The sequence below is a fragment of the Solanum verrucosum genome, unplaced genomic scaffold (genome assembly GCF_900185275.1).
Source record: "Solanum verrucosum unplaced genomic scaffold, falcon-dt-bn FXZP01000259.1, whole genome shotgun sequence".
NCBI lineage: Eukaryota > Viridiplantae > Streptophyta > Magnoliopsida > Solanales > Solanaceae > Solanum > Solanum verrucosum.
In genome coordinates, this window is record NW_026019973.1 from 758,308 (window position 1) to 778,619 (window position 20,312).

At 34.7% G+C, this 20,312-nt stretch overlaps 2 protein-coding genes across 2 annotated transcripts; both read left to right on the forward strand.

Moving 5' to 3' along the window:
• The first annotated feature begins 861 nt into the window (after window positions 1–861).
• Window positions 862–12,867, forward strand: LOC125817220 (subtilisin-like protease SBT2.5). The gene is made up of 11 exons (XM_049496768.1): window positions 862–1,040; window positions 1,781–2,005; window positions 3,882–4,026; window positions 4,136–4,530; window positions 5,121–5,216; window positions 5,315–5,387; window positions 7,269–7,554; window positions 8,377–8,702; window positions 9,806–10,073; window positions 10,462–10,743; window positions 12,093–12,867. Exons 2-11 carry the CDS (start codon window positions 1,830–1,832, stop codon window positions 12,497–12,499), a joined length of 2,454 nt encoding a protein of 817 aa, XP_049352725.1. The 5' UTR covers window positions 862–1,040; window positions 1,781–1,829; the 3' UTR covers window positions 12,500–12,867.
• A 792-nt stretch (window positions 12,868–13,659) lies between these two features.
• Window positions 13,660–18,850, forward strand: LOC125817227 (uncharacterized). Its single transcript, XM_049496773.1, has 7 exons — window positions 13,660–14,000; window positions 14,467–14,586; window positions 14,668–14,746; window positions 14,965–15,051; window positions 16,493–16,555; window positions 18,352–18,451; window positions 18,535–18,850. The coding sequence occupies exons 1-6, from the start codon at window positions 13,945–13,947 to the stop codon at window positions 18,427–18,429; spliced, it is 483 nt and encodes a 160-aa protein (XP_049352730.1). The 5' UTR covers window positions 13,660–13,944; the 3' UTR covers window positions 18,430–18,451; window positions 18,535–18,850.
• The last annotated feature ends 1,462 nt before the right edge of the window (window positions 18,851–20,312 follow it).

Consider the following 20,312-nt stretch of genomic DNA (forward strand, 5'->3'; position numbering starts at 1 on the left):
TAAATAATAAATATGCATTGACGACCTTAAGAATATAATGAATTAAATGCTAAAAATCTTAAAGATCAAACGGTTTTGTATGAACTTCCCCTATCTACACCATTTTACTTTGGTACTTTTTTTTTTCTTTAGTCAAAACGATTCATAAGCCTTCAACAGGATAAGAAACTTGAGAGGATTGACGAAGCCCTTTCGGTGATGGAGAGAGGCTAAGGGATATTTATTCGCCCACTCTTATTGCCTTTTTTATTGTTTCAAATTTATTTTTGAGCTTAAGGTCTATTAGTAATGATTACTTTACATTACACTCTTAAAGATAAAACTAAGATTTACATACATTTTTTTTTTATTTCACTTATAGGATATATTAAATACATTGATATTATTGTTATTGCTTTGTAAAACTCATATATATGAAAGAAAATTATACGTTGTTATTATTTAAAAATAATATTAATTTTGAGATTAATTTTAGGATGAGCTTATTTCATGTTTAGTTATTTTGAAATTATATTGTTACTACCTCCGTCCACTTTTAATTGTCATGATTTTCTTTTTTAGAATCAAACTATAAGAACATTGATTAATATTTTACGATATATTTTTTCATCATATTGATATGTGAAAAAATGCAATTTATAGTACTTTTCGTATTTTGAATAATCTAAATTTTTTGGTTAAAATATCGAATTAATATAATCTAATTTAATTTTGAAAATTAATCAAATTGACTTTTTCAAAAAGTGTAATATGACAAATAAAAATAGACAGATAAAGTATTTTTATTTCGTATTAAGCATGAAATAATTAATTTCGGAATAACTTATTTTGTGACCAAAGGTGCCCTAAGTTATATTTTTCCACACATTACTCTGTTTCTCTCTCTCTACAAATACATACACTTTTCTGTATCTATAGGTTTTGCATTCCCTACTCTTTTTACTCTCCTTGAGTAGTGACCCTCCAACAAAGCTACATCAACAACTTCATCATTGTGTGATCCTTCATGGTGCCTCTGCTTTTCCATTGATACACAAAAAGTATAATATACATATATTCCTTCTTTGTCTGCTTAAAAAAAGAGTTCATATTTACCATTTTTGATGATTTGATTCTTTACTTGGAACATTTTGTGACTAAAGATCTCACCTTTCTTTATTTTCCTTCTTTTTCTTACTTGGGTTTTTGTGCTTTTTCTTTGATTTGCTTTAGCTGCTTCACTTCTAAGTTAAACACATTTTTCAAGTAATGTAGTTGAAGAAGAAGAAGAAGAAGGGGTTTTGCTTCAGCTTGTGGATCAACTTATATTACTACTTCTGTTTTAGCAGTAGAGATTGTGAATGCCCTTTAAGTTATTTGAGCTAGGAATATTGGTGCTCTGTATTTTGCTTGATTTTTGAGGTGGGTACAAGGGGTGATGCATAGAGTACAACACAAGTTTACTCTACTGTTATTTTGCAGAGTTGTACAATAATGGTATTTTATGGTATTGGGCATCTGGGGTTTTCTGTATTTTTTGAATAATTGCTTTGAAATAGATAAAGTTATGAATACCCTTTGAGTTTCTTGAGCTGGAGTGAGTTCTTCTTTGTGATTTCTTGCTTTTGTGAGGTGGGTACAAGAAATGATGCATATAGTACTAAACACTAGTTTGTTCAATATTTGTCTTAGTGAATTCCAAAGTTACACGTGTGTGCTACTGTGTGTGTGTGTGAAACTTTGTAATAATTGTGTTGTTTATTGGTATTTTGGATTTGATTTATTGTGTGGATTGAAACAGACACTGTAGGCATCTTGGATTTGGAGGTGTCTGAAGAGACTGTGCTGAAATGGGAGAGATGTGGTTTAGTGTTGTTATTGTCTTGTTATTCAGTATCTTGAATGTTGGGAAGGCTGAAATCTACATAGTGACAGTTGAAGGAGAGCCTGTCATAAGCTATAAAGGTGGCATTGATGGTTTTGAAGCCACTGCTGCAGAGTCTGATGAAAAAATTGATACCACTAGGTATGACCACTTCTTTTGCTTTTCTCTTATTTCACCTTTTTTTCCATCAGTTGTTGGAACATCATGAGGTGAAGTGTGAAAATAACAGTTGATTAGTACCCTTCGGGGTGGCTCAGATGGTTTGACATAATGGAGGTCTCGAGTTCGAAACCACTCGCTTGCGACAGCAGGGGGTTGGCCTTTTGGGTCAAGCTCATCGCACAGAGCTTGCCTAGTGTGACTTAACTCTATGTGTGATTTGCGAGCTATTGCACAGGAGTGGGGTTTACCCTGTGCACACCCAAAGGGTAGAGGTTGTGGGTTCCCTTGTCATACAAAAAAATAATAAAAAATGAAAAAATAACAGTTGATTAGTCTGTCTATGTGGCTACATGGTTCATTTGATATTTTTGATGACTTTTAATAATTGACGAGAAAATAAATGATCTTGTTAAAGCTGTTAGGTGCCATCACCTCAATTTTTCAAATATCCATTTTAGGATGGTGCTTATGGAGTTGATAACTTCTTAAAACTTTGTTTGACTTTTTCTCAAGTTTTTTATATTAATGACTTATTTGTTTTTTCCACTAAGATGGATGCTGATGTAACTAACATCTAGTATCTTTCATTTTCTTTTTCATTCAAGGAAACAAAATCATCTGGAATTAACAGTTAACTTATCAGAGGAAAAAAAGATGAAGAATATATTATGTTTGTGCAAAATGCATTTGTTTAGAGCTAAAACTAGAGTACCTAGGAGAGATTGCAAAAACTGTCGCATGACTATTTTTCAGTCAGTTGATTTTTCTTGGAATCAGTTGCTGAACTAAGCTAAGTTTTAAGGATGCTTTTCAAGTTTTGTTAATCCTATCAAATTTTCATTCATGTAAATTTTACTTTCAGTTTTAGGTATAGGTTAGAAAGGAAAGTGATGTTACAATTGGTTGTGACAAAAATGTGATACTTTTCAACTTTGTAAAACTTGGTAATATTATCAGTGTGACATTGTTATGTTATTGCTTTGAATTTTTTTTTCCATAAAAGATTATTTCTCCATGCATTTGTATTTTTTGTACAAAGGAAAGCGGTGTTACAATTGGTATTGAGTCATGACAAAAACTGTGATAGTTCTGAAATTTGTAGAGCTTGGTAATATAATCAGTGTGACATTGTAATGTTATTTCTTTGATACTCATTTTTACATAAGTGGTTAATTCTCCATGCATGTGCATTTTGTACAATGTTCACTTTGTTCCACGATGCTCACTTGTAAACAATAATACTACGATGTTCCTAAAAAGAAAAAAGATGAAAACAGGTTTGAGTTCGATATAAAATGAAATATTTACCTCGAAAATGATTTCCTTGAATTTGTTTTCCTTGAAAATGTTTTCTAGTGTTTGGATAGTGAGTAGAAATATTTATTTTAAGGGTGTTGATAATGTCATCAGTTGGTTGGTATTAACATGTTCAAAATGTTATCAGTTTGCTAGTGTTTTGCATTGATAAATTTGATGAAGTTTGGAGTGTTAAAGATTGATAATAATATTTAAGTGTTGGTTGGAGCAAATAGTATAGAGTAACAGTTAGGATATTTGTAAAAGAAGTGTTTTTTGCTCGTAACTCATAAGTGAAGGAAGTTATATTTTTCCATTCAAATGATCGTTTTTTTCTTTAGAAATGTTTTGGGGTAATCAAAACACCAGAAAAGTCTTTAGTCTTCATGATGGAAAACATTCTCAAGAAAATGCTCTCTGTCATACCATACATACTGAGAGTTCTCAATTTGTACAAGAAGCTTTGTTCTCATTCGATACTAGCATGTCACTACCTTTAGTTCTCTCTTTCAGATGACTGTCTGTGATGTGCTTACTCTTATTTCCATTGTGCTTTCAGTGAAACGGTTACATCCTATGCCCAACATTTGGAAAAGAAGCATGATATGCTTCTAGCTTTGCTATTTGACCGTGGGACCTACAAGAAAATCTACAGCTACCGTCATCTAATTAATGGCTTCGCAGCTCATATTTCACACGAGCAGGTGACACTCCGCTCTTTCAGAGACCACTCTTATTTTTCCTTCTATTTATTGTTGAGCATGATCAGTATTTTTCTACCTGTATTTTCTTACATAAAGAATACATTAGTAGGCAGAAATCCTCAGACGAGCTCCTGGTGTGAAGTCTGTGGAGAGAGATTGGAAGGTGAGGAGACTTACAACTCACACGCCACAGTTTTTGGGGCTTCCTACAGGAGTTTGGCCGACAGGTGGTGGATTTGACCGGGCAGGCGAGGATATCGTAATAGGTTTCATTGACTCTGGCATATATCCACACCATCCAAGCTTTGCAAGCCACAACACTGAGCCCTATGGACCACTTCCAAAATATAGAGGAAAATGTGAAATTGATCCTAACACCAAGAAAGACTATTGCAATGGGAAGATTATAGGTGCTCAACATTTTGCGGAAGCTGCAAAAGCAGCTGGTTCATTTAATCCTGCAATTGATTTTGATTCTCCTCTAGACGGTGACGGACACGGAAGGTTTGAGCTTAGTTATTTACGATGTTAACTTCATTGTGTTTTAAAAGCTAAGTAATGGTGTTTTCCAATTGCTATTCTGTTGGGTAAACTTCAATTTTTCTTGGCAATGACTTACACAATTGCTGATGCTAAAAGAAATTTAGCACTTTGTGGGAGTTGACAAGTAGCTATATTCACTTAAGAAACTGCATCGTTGCCTGTATACAGAAATATTTTATTCTTAAGTGTGTACTAGGACCAAGTACCTTTGATTGTCAAATCACCAAAATGATACAGACTTAGTGATTACTAACAACAAAACATTATTGTCATCTTGTGGAACCTCAAGTTTTTCCACTCTTTACCAACATCAATACATAGAGCTACTTTAATGGGAAATCATTCTATTGACATCGTCATTTTGTTTTATTGAACATGCTTCAATGCAAAAAGAATTACTTTATAAGATTGATGTCCCCATTTTTTCATAAAGCTTCTGTATTTGAAAGCTACTTTTCTCATATAGACTATATTTATCTTTTTAATTTTTTTTCACTACTGTCTTTCACAGTATTTGTGTCCAGACTGACATCAATAGTACTTTTTGCCAGTCACACAGCAGCTATCGCTGCTGGAAACAATGGGATTCCTGTCAGAATGCATGGATTTGAGTTCGGAAGAGCAAGTGGTATGGCACCTCGTGCGAGGTAAGTCAATGTAACTCTTCCAAGATTTGACTAGCATATTTTCTGGTCTCTTTAGTATTAGAAAGTGGTCTAAGCATTGAAATTCTTATTCCTTGTAGAATTGCTGTATACAAGGCACTATATAGGCTATTTGGAGGGTTTGTTGCAGATGTAGTTGCTGCTATTGAACAGGTATTGATAATGAAAGTGATAAATATGTATAAACAGTAACTTGTAAGTTGTTGCACAATGGATTTGAGTGGCCCTGAAATTTCATGCATAGGTGTTATAATCAACATATATTTGAGTTCAGCACAGTGGATAGGAGGACATTCGAGTGACCTTCATTAAAAAACAAGAGTTCACTTGGAGAATTAGTTATCCTCTGTGGCTCAGACACTTTTTGTATGCCCTTAAAATAAAATAATCAGAAAGGTACCCATTTTCTTGCTTACATGGTCTCTCTCCTCAATATAGTCCAAATGGTTTCCCTAGGCATAACAAAACTTCTAATGATAAAGCCAAGGAAGATTAGCTCTAAAATCTTGTCACAACAAAGTTTATACAAGTTGAGACTAGAAGTCTTGAAACATCAACTAGATATCAAAGCTACTAGAAACAATGTAAAAGCAGATTTCCTTACAATGACAGAAAAATAGAAGCAAAAAGATGATACCTATATCTGAGCTATCACCCTTTGTGGGCAGTGTCTAGTATAATAGCCAACATATTATCGAGAAGGCGAAGACCGGGTAATGTATTGGCACTAGGTGGAATGTATATATTGTCCACTAGGTGGAACGTATATATTGTACACTAGGTGGAATGTATATATCTCACACTGACGACACACTAATTCTTTCTGAATCACATGCAAGATAGTTGTGGTATCTCTTTAGGACACTGCTGTGGCTTGACACGATTTTCAGATTATCAAATTCAAATTGATATCAGCTGGAGAAGTAGGATATATGAACTCAAAAGCGTTACAATACCCATTAGGTGCTTGAAAATGCATTTAAAATGAAAATTTATATACAAAAGTCCTCTTTGGTAGCTGGTGCTTGAGGCAATGAAAACAACAGCACCTCAATCCCAAACAAGTGTGATTGACAATATGGATAATCATCTCTATCTAGCTTCTCCAAATTTTTCAGGTCCTTATATAGTGTTGTATATATCATCACCAGTCCCAAATCAACTGGGAGATTTGATGAGAGACTTCCAATAGGATGTAAGGACGGGGAGAAAACAATATCATCTGGTTTAATGGGGAAATGGACAATATCCGTGTAAGGAGGGTTGGGGATTCTGTGGTGGAGTATTTTCAACAAGTCATTGGTGGGGAAATGTTTGTGAAGTTTGCTCACAAGGGAAATACACTATGGATAAGGATTATAGTAGGGACTAGGGAGGATACAGATCATTATTTACTACATTGCAGGATCACTGCTGAAAAAGTCTTTGGCTTTTTCATTGTTTTAGTATCAATTTATTGTTATGGACAATGGTTAAATGAGAGTTGGAGATTCCAAAAATCTGGAAGAGGAAAAGCTGCTTGAGAAGCAACACCATTCTGCATTTTCTGGGTATGGAATGAGAGGAACGAAAAAATGATTTCACGATTTGTACTATTTAATGAAATTGCATCTAAAATAACTATTCAGTGTACAATAATGCCGATATTAATTCAACTCCTCTAAGTTGTGATTCAAAGAACTAACTGCACCTCGGTAGGGATCACTTTATGTTCAAACTTCTCCTGAGCGCATGGCTTCACCTATGAAGAGATGACCCCTTGTTTCACATTCTTCACTTTCAGCATCAAAGGGATGGGTTTTAATAACACTGCGTACAACTCGTTCATTCATAGCATATCAGAGCTGAATTCAACTTGGAATCAGCAAGTATTTTTGAGGCATGATTAGTAAAATGTTGTGATTAGTGTACTCTCATTTGGAAAGTCGTATAGAAAACTTATAAATTTGCTCGAATTTTATAATTGATTGGTCTTACAGTGATAGTGTCATCTTTTAGACTGTAAAACTGATAAAAGAGCACTTCTATTTACAGGCTGTTCATGATGGTGTGGACATTCTTAATCTCTCTGTGGGGCCAAACAGTCCACCAGCAACTACAAAGACAACATTTTTGAACCCTTTTGATGCTACACTTCTTTCAGCTGTGAAAGCCGGTGTATTTATTGCACAGGCTGCTGGAAACGGAGGTCCTTTCCCCAAAACTTTGTTGTCTTATAGTCCATGGATAGCAACAGTGGCTGCTGCAGTTGATGATCGTAGATACAAAAATCATTTGACATTAGGAAATGGGAAAGTCTTAGCTGGACTTGGTCTATCACGTAAGCTTTTTATGCATTTGACATACTCTAAGTGGTGCCCCTCAATCAGTTGATCTTTCTCTGGTTCGTTCATTAATAGTCTAAATCATCTTTAGACACCATCGCCCTTTGTTTTTACCTTAACTGCAAATGGATGATTCATTTATGTTTGATCCAGAACTTTTACATGTTCGGTCTTTGAAGGAAATTTATGATTGCTGAAGTTTTGAGATGTTTCTTTATAACTTTTCTGTTGTGGTTGGGTCATTTTTTTTTCTCTCTTTTTTGTTCTTCTTTGTTTATTTGATAATGTCGTTGATTAATCTACTTGTCAGAGTAATGATCAATTTATGATCTTTGTGTTTAAAGTAGCACATCCGGTTTAACAGCACCATGAAGAACAGCTTAGCAGCTTCTTTACTGTAGCTGGCATCATTTCCATGCAATCCACCTTCCATAGGTATTTAGTGCTTGCGACATCATGCAATTAAGGCTAATCCATGTCCTCAATTGCCCTATCATTGATATTGTGTAACATCAGACTTGCTGTTCATGTAATATCCTTACTCGTTCCCTCTTCTCCCTGTCTGTCTTCACAAAGTTCAGCGGCTTTTGAAACGTCAGATCCCCAAAAATGTGTAATCACTGAATGAAGCCAAAAATAGAAAATAAAAAAGAAGGGAATAGTCAGATACTTATTGATGATGTGAAGTGAGATCCTTATTTATGGGATGCTTCTGTGGGGTGTTATATCTTGACCATTTTTACACTCATGCTAATATAGCGACTTAGTTTTTTGTTTTAAATCTCTGCCACTACTAAGAAAACGTCTGGTTGCTACAGCTTCCACACATCCGAACCGGACATTCACTATGGTAGCAGCAAATGATGTTCTTTTGGATTCGTCGGTTACTAAGTACAGTCCTGCTGATTGTCAAAGGCCAGAAGTTTTAAACAAGAATTTGGTGGAGGGAAACATCCTTCTTTGTGGCTATTCTTTCAATTTCGTAGTTGGCACAGCATCGATTAAAAAAGTCGCAGAAACAGCAAAAGCTCTTGGTGCTGCTGGCTTCGTTCTTGCTGTAGAAAATGCTTCACCAGGAACAAAATTTGACCCGGTTCCTGTTAGAATTCCTGGGATTCTTATAACAGATGTTTCCATGTCAATGGCAAGTATCAACACTCTGTACTCTTCTATTCGTGTCATTGCTATTGTCTTTTAGCTTTCTGTGTAGGGAAGTCATAGTTTGTGGTTTCCTTTAAGCTTCTTGTCTCTTGCAATAGACAAATTTATTTGCAAAGTTATTATACGTTGCATATTGCCTTGAGAGATTCTTTAATGGAAAGATAATTGCTTTTTCTGACAAGGTTGAGTGTACGACTAAGAAGCATGGACGCTAGTATGTGTTTTAGAGGCACATTTGAACCAGTACAATCAAGATGTCAACGGAAGCTTTTGTCTGTCACCATTCACTCATGAACCTCTAGTTTCCTTCTTCTCTTTCTAATTTTATGTTTGAAACCAGGAGACTTCTGTTACCCCCTACACACAAATGGACATCACTTCCAGCCTCTTTTGTATCTTAAGAAGTTGTTTTTCAGGGTGGCCAGTTAATTCTTGATAGGATAGATCAATTGAATGATGCTTATAGATTTGTTCTTGAAACTAACTAGAATATTTTCTTAATCTTTATTGTTATGTCCAGCAACTTCATCATTATTTGCAATGTTGGAATCTTTGAAAATTGTCAAACAAAAGTTACGAGGTACATAATTAAATACAAAGATACCAACATCACATGTATTGATGAAGTTACTGGATGTGACAATAAGAGATTATGAAAATATCTAGTTAGTTCAAGCGCTAGAAATCACGTATAATAAAATAGACATTTCTTGGTTAATAATCTTTTTTGGTTAGATGAAATATCATGTCCAGAAAATGGTAGTTCTGTCCTGTTTGTATGATGCCGCACTACATTCTAGTGATATATATGATTTCTGTGTCTTTGTCCAACACATAACTAGTCTTTTGTCTCCCTACCACTAAGGCAAATATGATCACACATCTTGGAAAAAAAATAATAACTGATCTCTTTTCATATATAGCATCCGAAGGAAAAAAAGTAATTGCTGTCCCTTCTAATGACTCACATCATTGTTTGGTGTTCAACTTGTGGTCTCATTGTATGCTATTTCAATTAGCTTCTATAGGTATAACTCTCTTTTTTTCTTACATAATTTAAAGTTGTATGCTTGTCTCTATTTTCAGGAGCTTGTAAACTACTACAACATCACCACTTCAAGAGATTGGACTGGACGTGTTAAGAGCTTTAAATCAACAGGAAGCATTGGGAATGGGTTGAGGCCAATACTCCACAAATCTGCACCTCAAGTAGCTGGCTTCTCTGCTAGAGGACCTAATATCAAAGATTACAGCTTTCAAGATGCTGATCTCCTGAAACCCGATATACTGGCTCCTGGTTCTCTTATTTGGGCTGCCTGGGCTCCCAATGGGACAGATGAAGCCAACTATTGTGGTATGTAGCCTTCATATTATTTTGCTTATAGGTAAATCAATTAAATTGATTATGTTGTCCATTAGATGGTAGATTTATATGTTTAAGCAGTCATCTTTATTTCATTTTCAAGCCTACTTTTTACTTGGACATAAACAATGAACTAGCCGTTGAGTTTGTGGCTTCTTTATTGATTTAGAAATATAAAAGATGCCTTGTATCCTGAATTGGATGCTCCTCTTGCTTAATGGACTTAAATTATAATCTGATACCCTAGAAAATTGTTCATTTATGTCCATTTGGTTTGCTTTAAGTTCAGACTAAAACTATAAGTTCAGTCTCAAGAAGAAATGTACTCCAACAGTATTTCAATGATATGTTCATACTTCAAAATATTTGCCTGAATCAGGTGAAGGATTTGCATTGATCTCTGGAACTAGCATGGCAGCACCCCATATAGCAGGAATAGCAGCCCTTATCAAGCAGCACCACCCTCATTGGAGCCCTGCTGCTATTAAATCAGCATTGATGACAACTTCATCAACCATTGATAGGGCGGAGAGACCGCTGCAAGCACAACAGTATTCTGGATCTGAGACTTTGATGCTTGTTCCAGCTACTCCATTTGACTATGGAAGTGGACATGTTAATCCTAGAGCAGCTCTGGATCCCGGACTCATTTTTGATGCAGGTGATCTTCTGTTCCTCTTTCCCTCTAGTTTTGATATAGTTTATTGTTTCTAAGCAGATTATAAATCCTACTTAGATAATCCTCTTGCTAACTGGGAACAGTTAGTGCCTTTAACAATTACTAAAGCTGGGGATCCTATTGACTAATTGCCTTTGATGCACTTTAGTTGTATAGTCTAGTTGCAAGATTTTCAGTCTCTCTTTGTTGTTTCCTTTCTAACTTTGAATGATACACGAGCATGCAATAATAACTTGTTTCCTCACTCGAGTTGTGATAATTTTCCGCTCTGGGGCCCAAGGGTTTGGTCTAGTGCTAGGAATGCAACATCACATGTATGGATTAGGCACACATCACAGGTTCAAACTCTGCCATAGACCAAAGATTGGATGTTAAGTGGAGAAGGGTAGAGGGAAGATCCATTATCCACGGAGTTTTGGACCTTGCGCCGGTGGTACTCGGGGATTTCTCAGTTATAAAAAAGAAGTAATTACTTTTTTCGCTCTAGCTTCGTGAAGAAAAAATCAGCTTCATCATACCAAACTACCCTACATCTTGTCTCCTGCTTTGCAATTACTTTTGGTTGGCTGGAGTTAAACTTGACATTTTGGCGATGTGCTGTTTTCATTTCTGTTGACTTGCAATGATTCTTGTGAAGGTTGGCATGTATTTGTCTTCTCTATGGCCTTATCTTAACTTCTTCCCCTAGCCATCAAGCCCGAAAGCAGCAAGGAGTGTGAAAGAGTAAAGTACAATTGAAGAAAGATAAATGCATATTAGTAATTTTAGTGGCTGAACCTGCATATAAGAAACTTATATGGATAGAATAGTATAATGGAAGATTGTGTATGGTTCCCTTTAATTCGATTATAGTATTATTTTGTTGTAGTACTGTTCTGCTACTATCTGTTGTTTTTGTTACTATATATTATAGTCTCTTGTACTTCTATTACGTCTTTTTCTTGGGCCGAGGGTCTATTGGAAACAACCTCTCTATCTCACCTTGGAGTTAGAGATAAGATCTGTGTACACTCTAAGCTCCCTAGACCCCACTTTGTGGGACTACACTGGGTATATTGTTGTTGTTGTTGGAAGATTGTCTCTTCATCAAAAATAGTGTAAATGAAGATTGTTTTCTTGCTAACTTGCGAGAGTTGTGATGGCTCTTTTTGGCTTTCAGGAATGTTATAATAGATAGTTTTTTTCCAAAACTTTTGCAGCTCTACAGTGGGTGTAGCATTATACCGGGTTGAATACCATATGCAAACAGCTTTCTGAGCTCCAGTCTGACACTTGATAACAAAGTTTTCAATATGTTCTAACTGCTTTAGCTTTTGTTTGATTGATTTTAGGTTATCAAGATTATTTGGGGTTCTTGTGCACTGTACCTGGAATTGATGCTCAGGAAATAAAGAAGTTCACGCATTCCCCATGCAACTACACCCTTGGTCACCCATCAAATTTCAACTCACCCTCAATTGCAGTTTCACACCTTGTGGGAACACAAATAATCACACGTATAGTGACAAATGTTGCTGAGGAAGAAACATATGTTGTAACAGCAAGAATGGCTCCAGAAATTGCCATTGAAACTAATCCTCCTGCAATGACTTTAAGGCACGGTGCATCAAGGAAATTCACGGTAACTCTCACTGTCCGATCAGTAACAGGAGCCTATAGTTTTGGAGAGGTTTTACTGAAAGGTAGCAGAGGTCACAAAGTCAGGATCCCTGTTGCAACTATGGGTTATGATCAATAGACCAGTCAATGATTGCTTAATCCAAAGTTGAAATATCTTGTTTGCTGCATATTCTTTGGATCTTTGAGAATAAGATGCATATGGTTTAGTTGTGGTTTCTCCAAATATATAAGGTATTAAGTGAAAATGATGTAAAGTTTAATAGTATGAGGGGAGAAGGTAGTTTCTTCCCATCCTAAGTTTTGCTAATTCTGTTGTAACATGGTGGAATGCCTTTTATCCCCCCTTGTGGTATGTATGGCATATATAGGCCCTCAAGCCTTGTTTAAGAGTTAGAAAAGGGAAGGTAGGTAGGTTTGTATCTTCCCTAGTTTATTTTTGACTTCCTCTTGTATAAGTTATTAATCAAAGCTTCCAATTTATTGCATTTAATTATTTGCCACTAAGTTGTACATCGTTAAGTCTGTGTTGGCTTAGGAATTGAACTCTGACCTAACAGCGTGTATGCAGACCTGATCTCTATCTCACATTTGAGATAGAGAGGTTTTTGATAGACGCTCAGCTCAAAACAAAAATAGTTTAGAAGAAGACGTAATGGAAGTATAAGAGACAATAGATAATAACAAAAATAATTAATAGTACTATAACAAATCTTATAATTGAACTACATGAAACAACATATAGTATATAAATCGAAGAGCTACTCACTACAAGAGTAGTACTCTGAGGGAACAATAATACATTCCTATCTACTAGTATTTAAAACTATCCTCTTTGACTTGTGTATCAAATTTCACTTCCACATGAGCCTCATTCGTTATATCACTAAACTTACACTCCAAGTATTCAGTCTTGGTCTTGCTCAACCTAAACCCTGTAGACTCCAGGGTCTGTCTCCAAACATCAACTTTTAACTCTATTGCGAATTTCGTCAATCAAAACTATACTATTCAAAAATAACATACACCACTACAACTCATCTTGAATTTGTCGCGTGAATACATTTATCACCAAAACAAATAGAAATAGACTAAGAATTAATCCTTGGTGCAACCCACCAAAACATTGATCTTTGTTAAATATTTATTGAATTCTGCATATTAGATTTAGATTTGATTAGAAACAATAAAATGAAGTGTTTTTTAGAGGTATAATTATTAGTTAACTTATAAGACAATTTTGAACCTACCCAAAAGATAAGGGACCATTTTGTTTTTCTTCTTCTTCTTCAGTGCAAAACCCTGTATCCCTTTTCTCCAAAATCTCCATGGAAATTCTCCATTTTCATTTCTGAAAGTTGTAAATTCGATTTCTCGTTGGCAATAAACTTGATTTGCATCAAATTTGGGTTAGAAAATTTGAGTTTTTTTTGTTCCGATTCAGCATCTCAACTTGCTTGTTGAATTGAGAGATTTTGGTGTTCTCTTTTAACAGGGTTTGGATATTGTTAAAGAAATTAATAGCATAATAATACGGAGACTAAATCTGCATTTTGATTAATTGTTATGGAGGAACAATCATTCTTTACCAACTTCCTTGTCAACCTTCGTTCCTCTTGCAAGTATGTTCAACACTCAAACTTTAGCTTATTAACTAGCATTATTTGCACGCATTCACTTCTGTCTTGGTTTCTCTTTGTTAAAATAATTTGTTTTCTGCTTAAAGTTGCTAGCTTTGCTGCCGTGACATGTTCACTAGATGTTAGCATTGTATAGAGAGTGATTGCTTAACTTTACTGTACTGTTTTTGCTTCAGGGCCTGAGATAACTCGGAGAAAGGGGGTTCAATTGAATTACCTTCTCTGTAAAATTATACTTTGTAAATAGGGTGGGTTATATAGGCTGTTGAATTCCCTTGACATGAGGGGAAACTCTAGAAAATTTTAATGTTGGTTTAGGTTGCAAGTTCAAATACTATGAATGACACTTTTGAATCCCCTTTATGAAGTTTGGGCTCTGCCACTGTTTTGCTTTATATTAATTGGATGTAAGTTTACGCCTGGTTAACTTTTTCTTTGGTATTTGAAGGTATTACACAGGCTATCCTAAGGATCTTGGGCCATCGAAAGTTATTCACTTTACCTCGGAAAGGGAATTTGTCCAACTTCTTCATCAAGGCTACCCGGTAGTCGTTGCCTTTACGATCAAGTAATATGAGTTTATAGTTTCTTTTCCTTCCTCTCATGTCTTTTGTAATCCCTGGATCATATAATTTTTTGGATGCTGTAGGAGTAATTACAGCAAACATCTTGACAAAGTTTTTGAGGAGTCTGCAGCCGAGTTTTATCCACATGTAAAATTTTTACGTGTAAGACACTTCTTGAACTTCTCATTTAAGTGTAGATAGAATATAATTGCTAGTATGGTACAAAAAAGTCTCTTCAGGCATCTGGGGTGTTGGGGGTCTATGAGTTTATTTTTCAGTGCTGGAAATATGGAAAAGACCTCATTGTTTGAATTGGATTTTGATAGCTTAAAATGTTTTCATGCATGATCCATGTTTCATTTTTATTTTGTATTGTTCAGGTCGAATGCCCAAAGTACCCGGGATTTTGCATAACAAGACAAAAGAAGGAATATCCATTTGTAGAGATGTTTCATAGTCCAGAACAGGTAATTTTGTTGAGTCGGGGAATCATATGTTTATGTAAGTGTGGTTTATGAGTGCCTCGATAGACGGAGGTAGAGAATAAGATGCATTTGCAGATTTGCTACATCTAATAAGAAAACTCTGTTTTAATCTGATACATCTTAATTTCTTCCTCCTTTTAAAAAAATTGAGAATGCTCTTGGCCTACAACTGGCAACTGGGTGGGGGGGGATGTTGAATTTTTGCAAACAAATTTATTGATTTGTGAAAAGATACAAACTGTAGTGGAATGATTGACACCCCTCAGAATCAATTGCAAGATGCAGACGAGGCTTCCACGGATTCACACTCTGCTAAAGTAGGAATAATCTACTGGATGTACTTTGTGATTAAACTTATAGTAGGTAACTAATAGAGCGTAATATTAGGCTATATCGAATACACTGGGTGAAGAGAGGGAGTGGTTTTATTCTTCAGGACTTTGTGCCGTTGAAGCTTGATAGGTCGTCATATGTTTTTTATGCTGCCTGCTGTAAAGGCTTGACTTGTTAGAATACTTAGAGGTCCAAACATCCCTTATCTTATGCATAATTCTTCAGCATTTTGAGGGGTGGACTTTTTGTTGTGTCTAATCCCTGCCTGACAAACTCAGTTATTTCCTGCTTAATAAAATGATGTCCTGACCTCAAAAGTGTCATTATCATCCAATCATGAGTTGGTGACTTACAACAAGCTATTGAATAATCTAGCTGAAGCACAGCCAACCAAAAGCTAGTGGCAAGCTTGTAACTACCAACTTACGCTACAGACAGCAAAACATGAACAAAACGTAATCTTCTCTGTGTATGTTATTGCCATGACGTTCCAGGAGTTTCTCTCATCCTTCCTCCCCCCTTTATCTCTTTCTGTCCGAGCAATAGTTTAATAATCTGGAAAGAGAGTCACAAGTTTCTATTGCTTACTCTATTTTCTCTGTAGTTTCAGGGCATTAAACAATTACTCACTTTGTCCTTTACATTTTACATAGTTTTGATTTGGGACAAAAGATTAAGAGTTACATTTTACATTCGTATCATAGAAGACATGATTGAATTGATATGGTTTTTCAGTGAGAAAACCTCTTCAGCGAATGAGTTACTGGAACATTTTGTAGGGTATACTCAACTCTTTAGTATTACTTGTAGAAGTGGTGAACTGTTCAATTATATCCAGAAGTGGGAGTTTGCGATTTCTTTTGTTTCTTTCTTTTCTCTTACCGTTTTTAAATTAATGCTACTTTAGTTTGTTTATTGTTTTTCTCTGCATGTGTATTGAATGTCTCTGCTACACTATTTGATATGTCTCACAGTTCGTCAATAGCAAGGGCTTGGTGCTTGGATGTTTGTTAGCGTTGTGGCTTCACCTAGCCATAAATTTCTTTTTTCTTTATCTTCAACTGAGTGATTCTGGTTTGCTCTCTACCAGGCAGCTGCTCAGGGCAGGGTTGCTGATCCTAATATTACCAAATACTCTGTCAAAGTTTTACCTGTAAGTTCTCGTGTTTGTGAAGTATCTGTAGAGAAAATGATAATTAATATTTGCTTCGTCCTTGAAATTTTATGTGCAAAATTATATCGTAATGAAGATTTTGCTATGGCTACATTGAAGTTATAGTTGGTGTAATTTGAAATCATACCTTATAACTTCTTTTATAGTTAATGCCATTTGTTCCATTAGCTTTTTCTTGTTTTTGATGAGGTAAAGGTAATATTTAAAATGGGAGAATTTACAAGCTCTCCTAGCCTCGGAGAGTGAAAAATTTAAAATTTGTGTCATTCCATCCTTGCACCTTACATCAAAAAGTATAAATTTTGCAGACATCTAACTTTACAAAAGAAGTGTGTTCTATCTTCCTTTCAAAACATCTCTTGTTCCTTCCTAACCAAACAGTCCATGTAATGCACACGATGAATAGTCTTCCAAATGCGCTCTCTGTTGTCAATGTTTTTAAAAGTGAAAAGCATAAAAAATCGATAAGGCCTATGAAACTTGAGAAAGATGATAGGTGAAGCGGATGCTTCTCTGAAGAGAAGTGCACAAGCTATGGAAATTAAAAAGTACCAAACATACAAATCTAGTACTATAAAAATCAATTCACGGTTGAATAACTAATTTTAGCATCCTATTTACACAGATGCTGATATTAATCCAACTCCTTAAAGTTGAGATTCAAAGAATCAACTGCTTCTCGTTAGGATCACATTGTGCGTCATTGTTTGAAGCGCCCTATTCTCCGAAGTGCATAGCTTTGCCCATGAAGTGATAGCCCCTCGCTTTGCATTGCTTCATCCTTTAATTGATGCAATGATGGCTTTTACTGACATTGCTGCTTTCTATCTTCTTTGTTTCATTAGCTTGTATGCTGCTTGCTCTTGAAAACTGTGACTACCATAAGCTATTGGGTACATCAGGATGCGGAGTTGTTAGACTATCTTAATCGTACCATACAGTTAGTTGTCCTTGTTCCACTTTTTCAAATCTTAGGAAGTTATTACCAAATGTTTGCATTCTATAATTCTTGCGAATGTGCTTACTTGTCATCAAGCCCGAATGTTGAATCCACTTCTTTTATTTTTTCTGTTTCCTCCTTTATTCTCAAAGCTGGTTAAAGATTCATTATGGTTATTCGTACAACTTCTTCAGGTTGTAGGTGGCAGGGAAAATTCCCTCTTGCATTTCTTTTAGGGGAAATTTAAGTCCTATAAAGGTGACAAATTAACAAGAAAAATAATATTTTAGCTGCATGTTCCAAATTCACCTATTAACGGAGCCACCAGATACCCAATGAGTCCATGACCAACTTTATTCTAGGTGAATGTTGTTAGTTTCAATATTCAGGTTAATAAGATCCTCGTGAAGGAGAAGCTCAACAATCATACAACGCGATAGTAGTCCAAAATCTGTTGCAAACTGGATTCAAGTGTCTCCTTGCTTGTCCTTCTTCTTCATGCATGTCTTCTTTGTAATATTACCTAGCACAAGAAGAATAGTCATCAGTGCTGTTCTAGTGAGTCCTATTTGTTACTAGTTATTTTATAACGTCTAGTATCGAGTTCACAAAACTAATGTCATGCCACCTTCCCCATTTCCATCATTTGCTTCATCAAAAGTTGTCTGCCATTGTAATCTTACTTTTCTGCCTTATCTCCACCAATCACACTGTATCTGAGTGAGATCTATCTCATGAATGACAGAAAAGAGCATGTTGGAAAGTTATTGTGTAAACCAAACTCATCTTGTATTTTGAAGTGGTTCTGATCATTAATATATTCTTCTTATTTCAGTTCAACTATGATCTAAGTGCTTATGGATTTCGTGAGTTCTTCAAACGACATGGAGTCCGATCATCAGATTCAAATTAGAAGTTAAAGAGTATCGAACATGGTATTTCCTCGCTCCAGATGAAATTATATGCTTTTTACCTGCTGTTTTAGACTGATTTCCCTCGTTTCTTTTGAATTATCAAGCATGTTGAGTAAAATGCTGTTCCTGAACGATCATTGATGAACACAAGCAGAAATGAATGGCACGGGTGGTTCATGTTTATCGATGAACACAGTGAAGAAACTGGCTCTTGTGCATATATAGCTTTAATAATAGGCACCAGCAAACAGGTTTGGTTGGAGCACATAAGTTTCTGGTCAACAAATGACAAAACTGTTCTAAATTTCTTTAACCCATGCCAAAATGAGCCTTAATTATAAAGTGTTACTATCTGTATCCTAAATTATTGGAAACTTTTATATTTTATAAACTGTCAAAACCTTCTAAACAACCAAGCTTTCAGTCACAAAGTAGTTTGGATCGACTATATAAATTCTTGATGGATATATATTTGGTTCAGTTTGTAATGTGCGTTTGGGAGAGCATCTTTTTTTTATTTTATTTAATAACGTGAGACGTGATTTCTTTTGTTCATTACGATCTTTAACTATGCAAGAGTCTTATCACTCCTTGAACAACTTCAAAGTAGTAGTAATATTTAGTGATGGCTATAGATCTAGCATTATTTATACCATTTTTCTTCGTAACTTGCTCCATTATATAAATGTGGAATATCTCTAATCCAATCGTGAAAAAAAAAAGATAAATTGTGCAAAATTAATGTTGTTTGATAAGTTTTTCTTTTATAATAAGAAATTATGTTACAACATTATAAAAGGTAAATGCACCATCTTGGTCTGCTTTCGCAATAACTCGTCTTTTGATAATTTGGTTCGTAGCAAGTCAAGTATAAAAAAAGTGTTGTTTTCGTTCCAATAACAACACAAATAAAATCTAAACAATAAGCATACTTTCTGTCATTTTTAACACCACAAACTTTAATAGAAAAGTAACACAAAATATTAGTCTTTGCTTTTTTTTAAAACAAGTATCACTTTAATAAAAAAATCATTCTAAAATAAGTACTGTTTTCGAAATTCAAGACAAAAAAACAGTATTTTTTTCTACACACTTTTATTTGTCAATTATATTAAAAATAGATAGCCGTTTTTATTTGTTTAGTTTAGAACATTTACCTTTATTATTAATTATATAGTCATTTTCCAAAATATTTAATTTACTGTATTCACAGAGTGATATAGCAAAATTATCATTTTATTTATTGCTCCTTAAGAAGTATGTCAAGTCAATACTGAACAAGTAAAAATAGACAAAATATATTATTCCTAATAGACATAAAATGAGCTAAAACGACACTCTGACTTTTTGATTTTTCCTAGAGTGTTATTAATGTATTAGCCACCTAATACCCAAGTGGATCCCCTCCAAGGTATCATATTTATTGAGTTTAAGAATACGTGCAACGATTTTGGTGATTTACTTATAAATATGATGTGAGAGGAGTATTTCAATTATGAGTTATCACTATGAAAAATAATAATTCGATAATAATAATAATAATAATAATAATAATAATAATAATAATAATAATAATAATAATAATAATAATATTATTATTATTATTATTATTATTATTATTATTATTATTATTTCTTATAATGAGCGAATCAAGTCATTTTTCAATTCAAAATAGACTTGAAAGTTGAACTATTCCAATATTAATAGCATGTAAAACTCACTCTCTTGTTTTTTCTATTCGGAGTTCAACATTTATATTTGAGCTTCAACTAATTTACATTTTCACTTTGCGCATAAGACCAATTAAAAAAAAAGAATTGATTATTATCATTATTTATATATCCAAATTTGAATTTAGAATCTTTAATTAAAGTTGAATAAA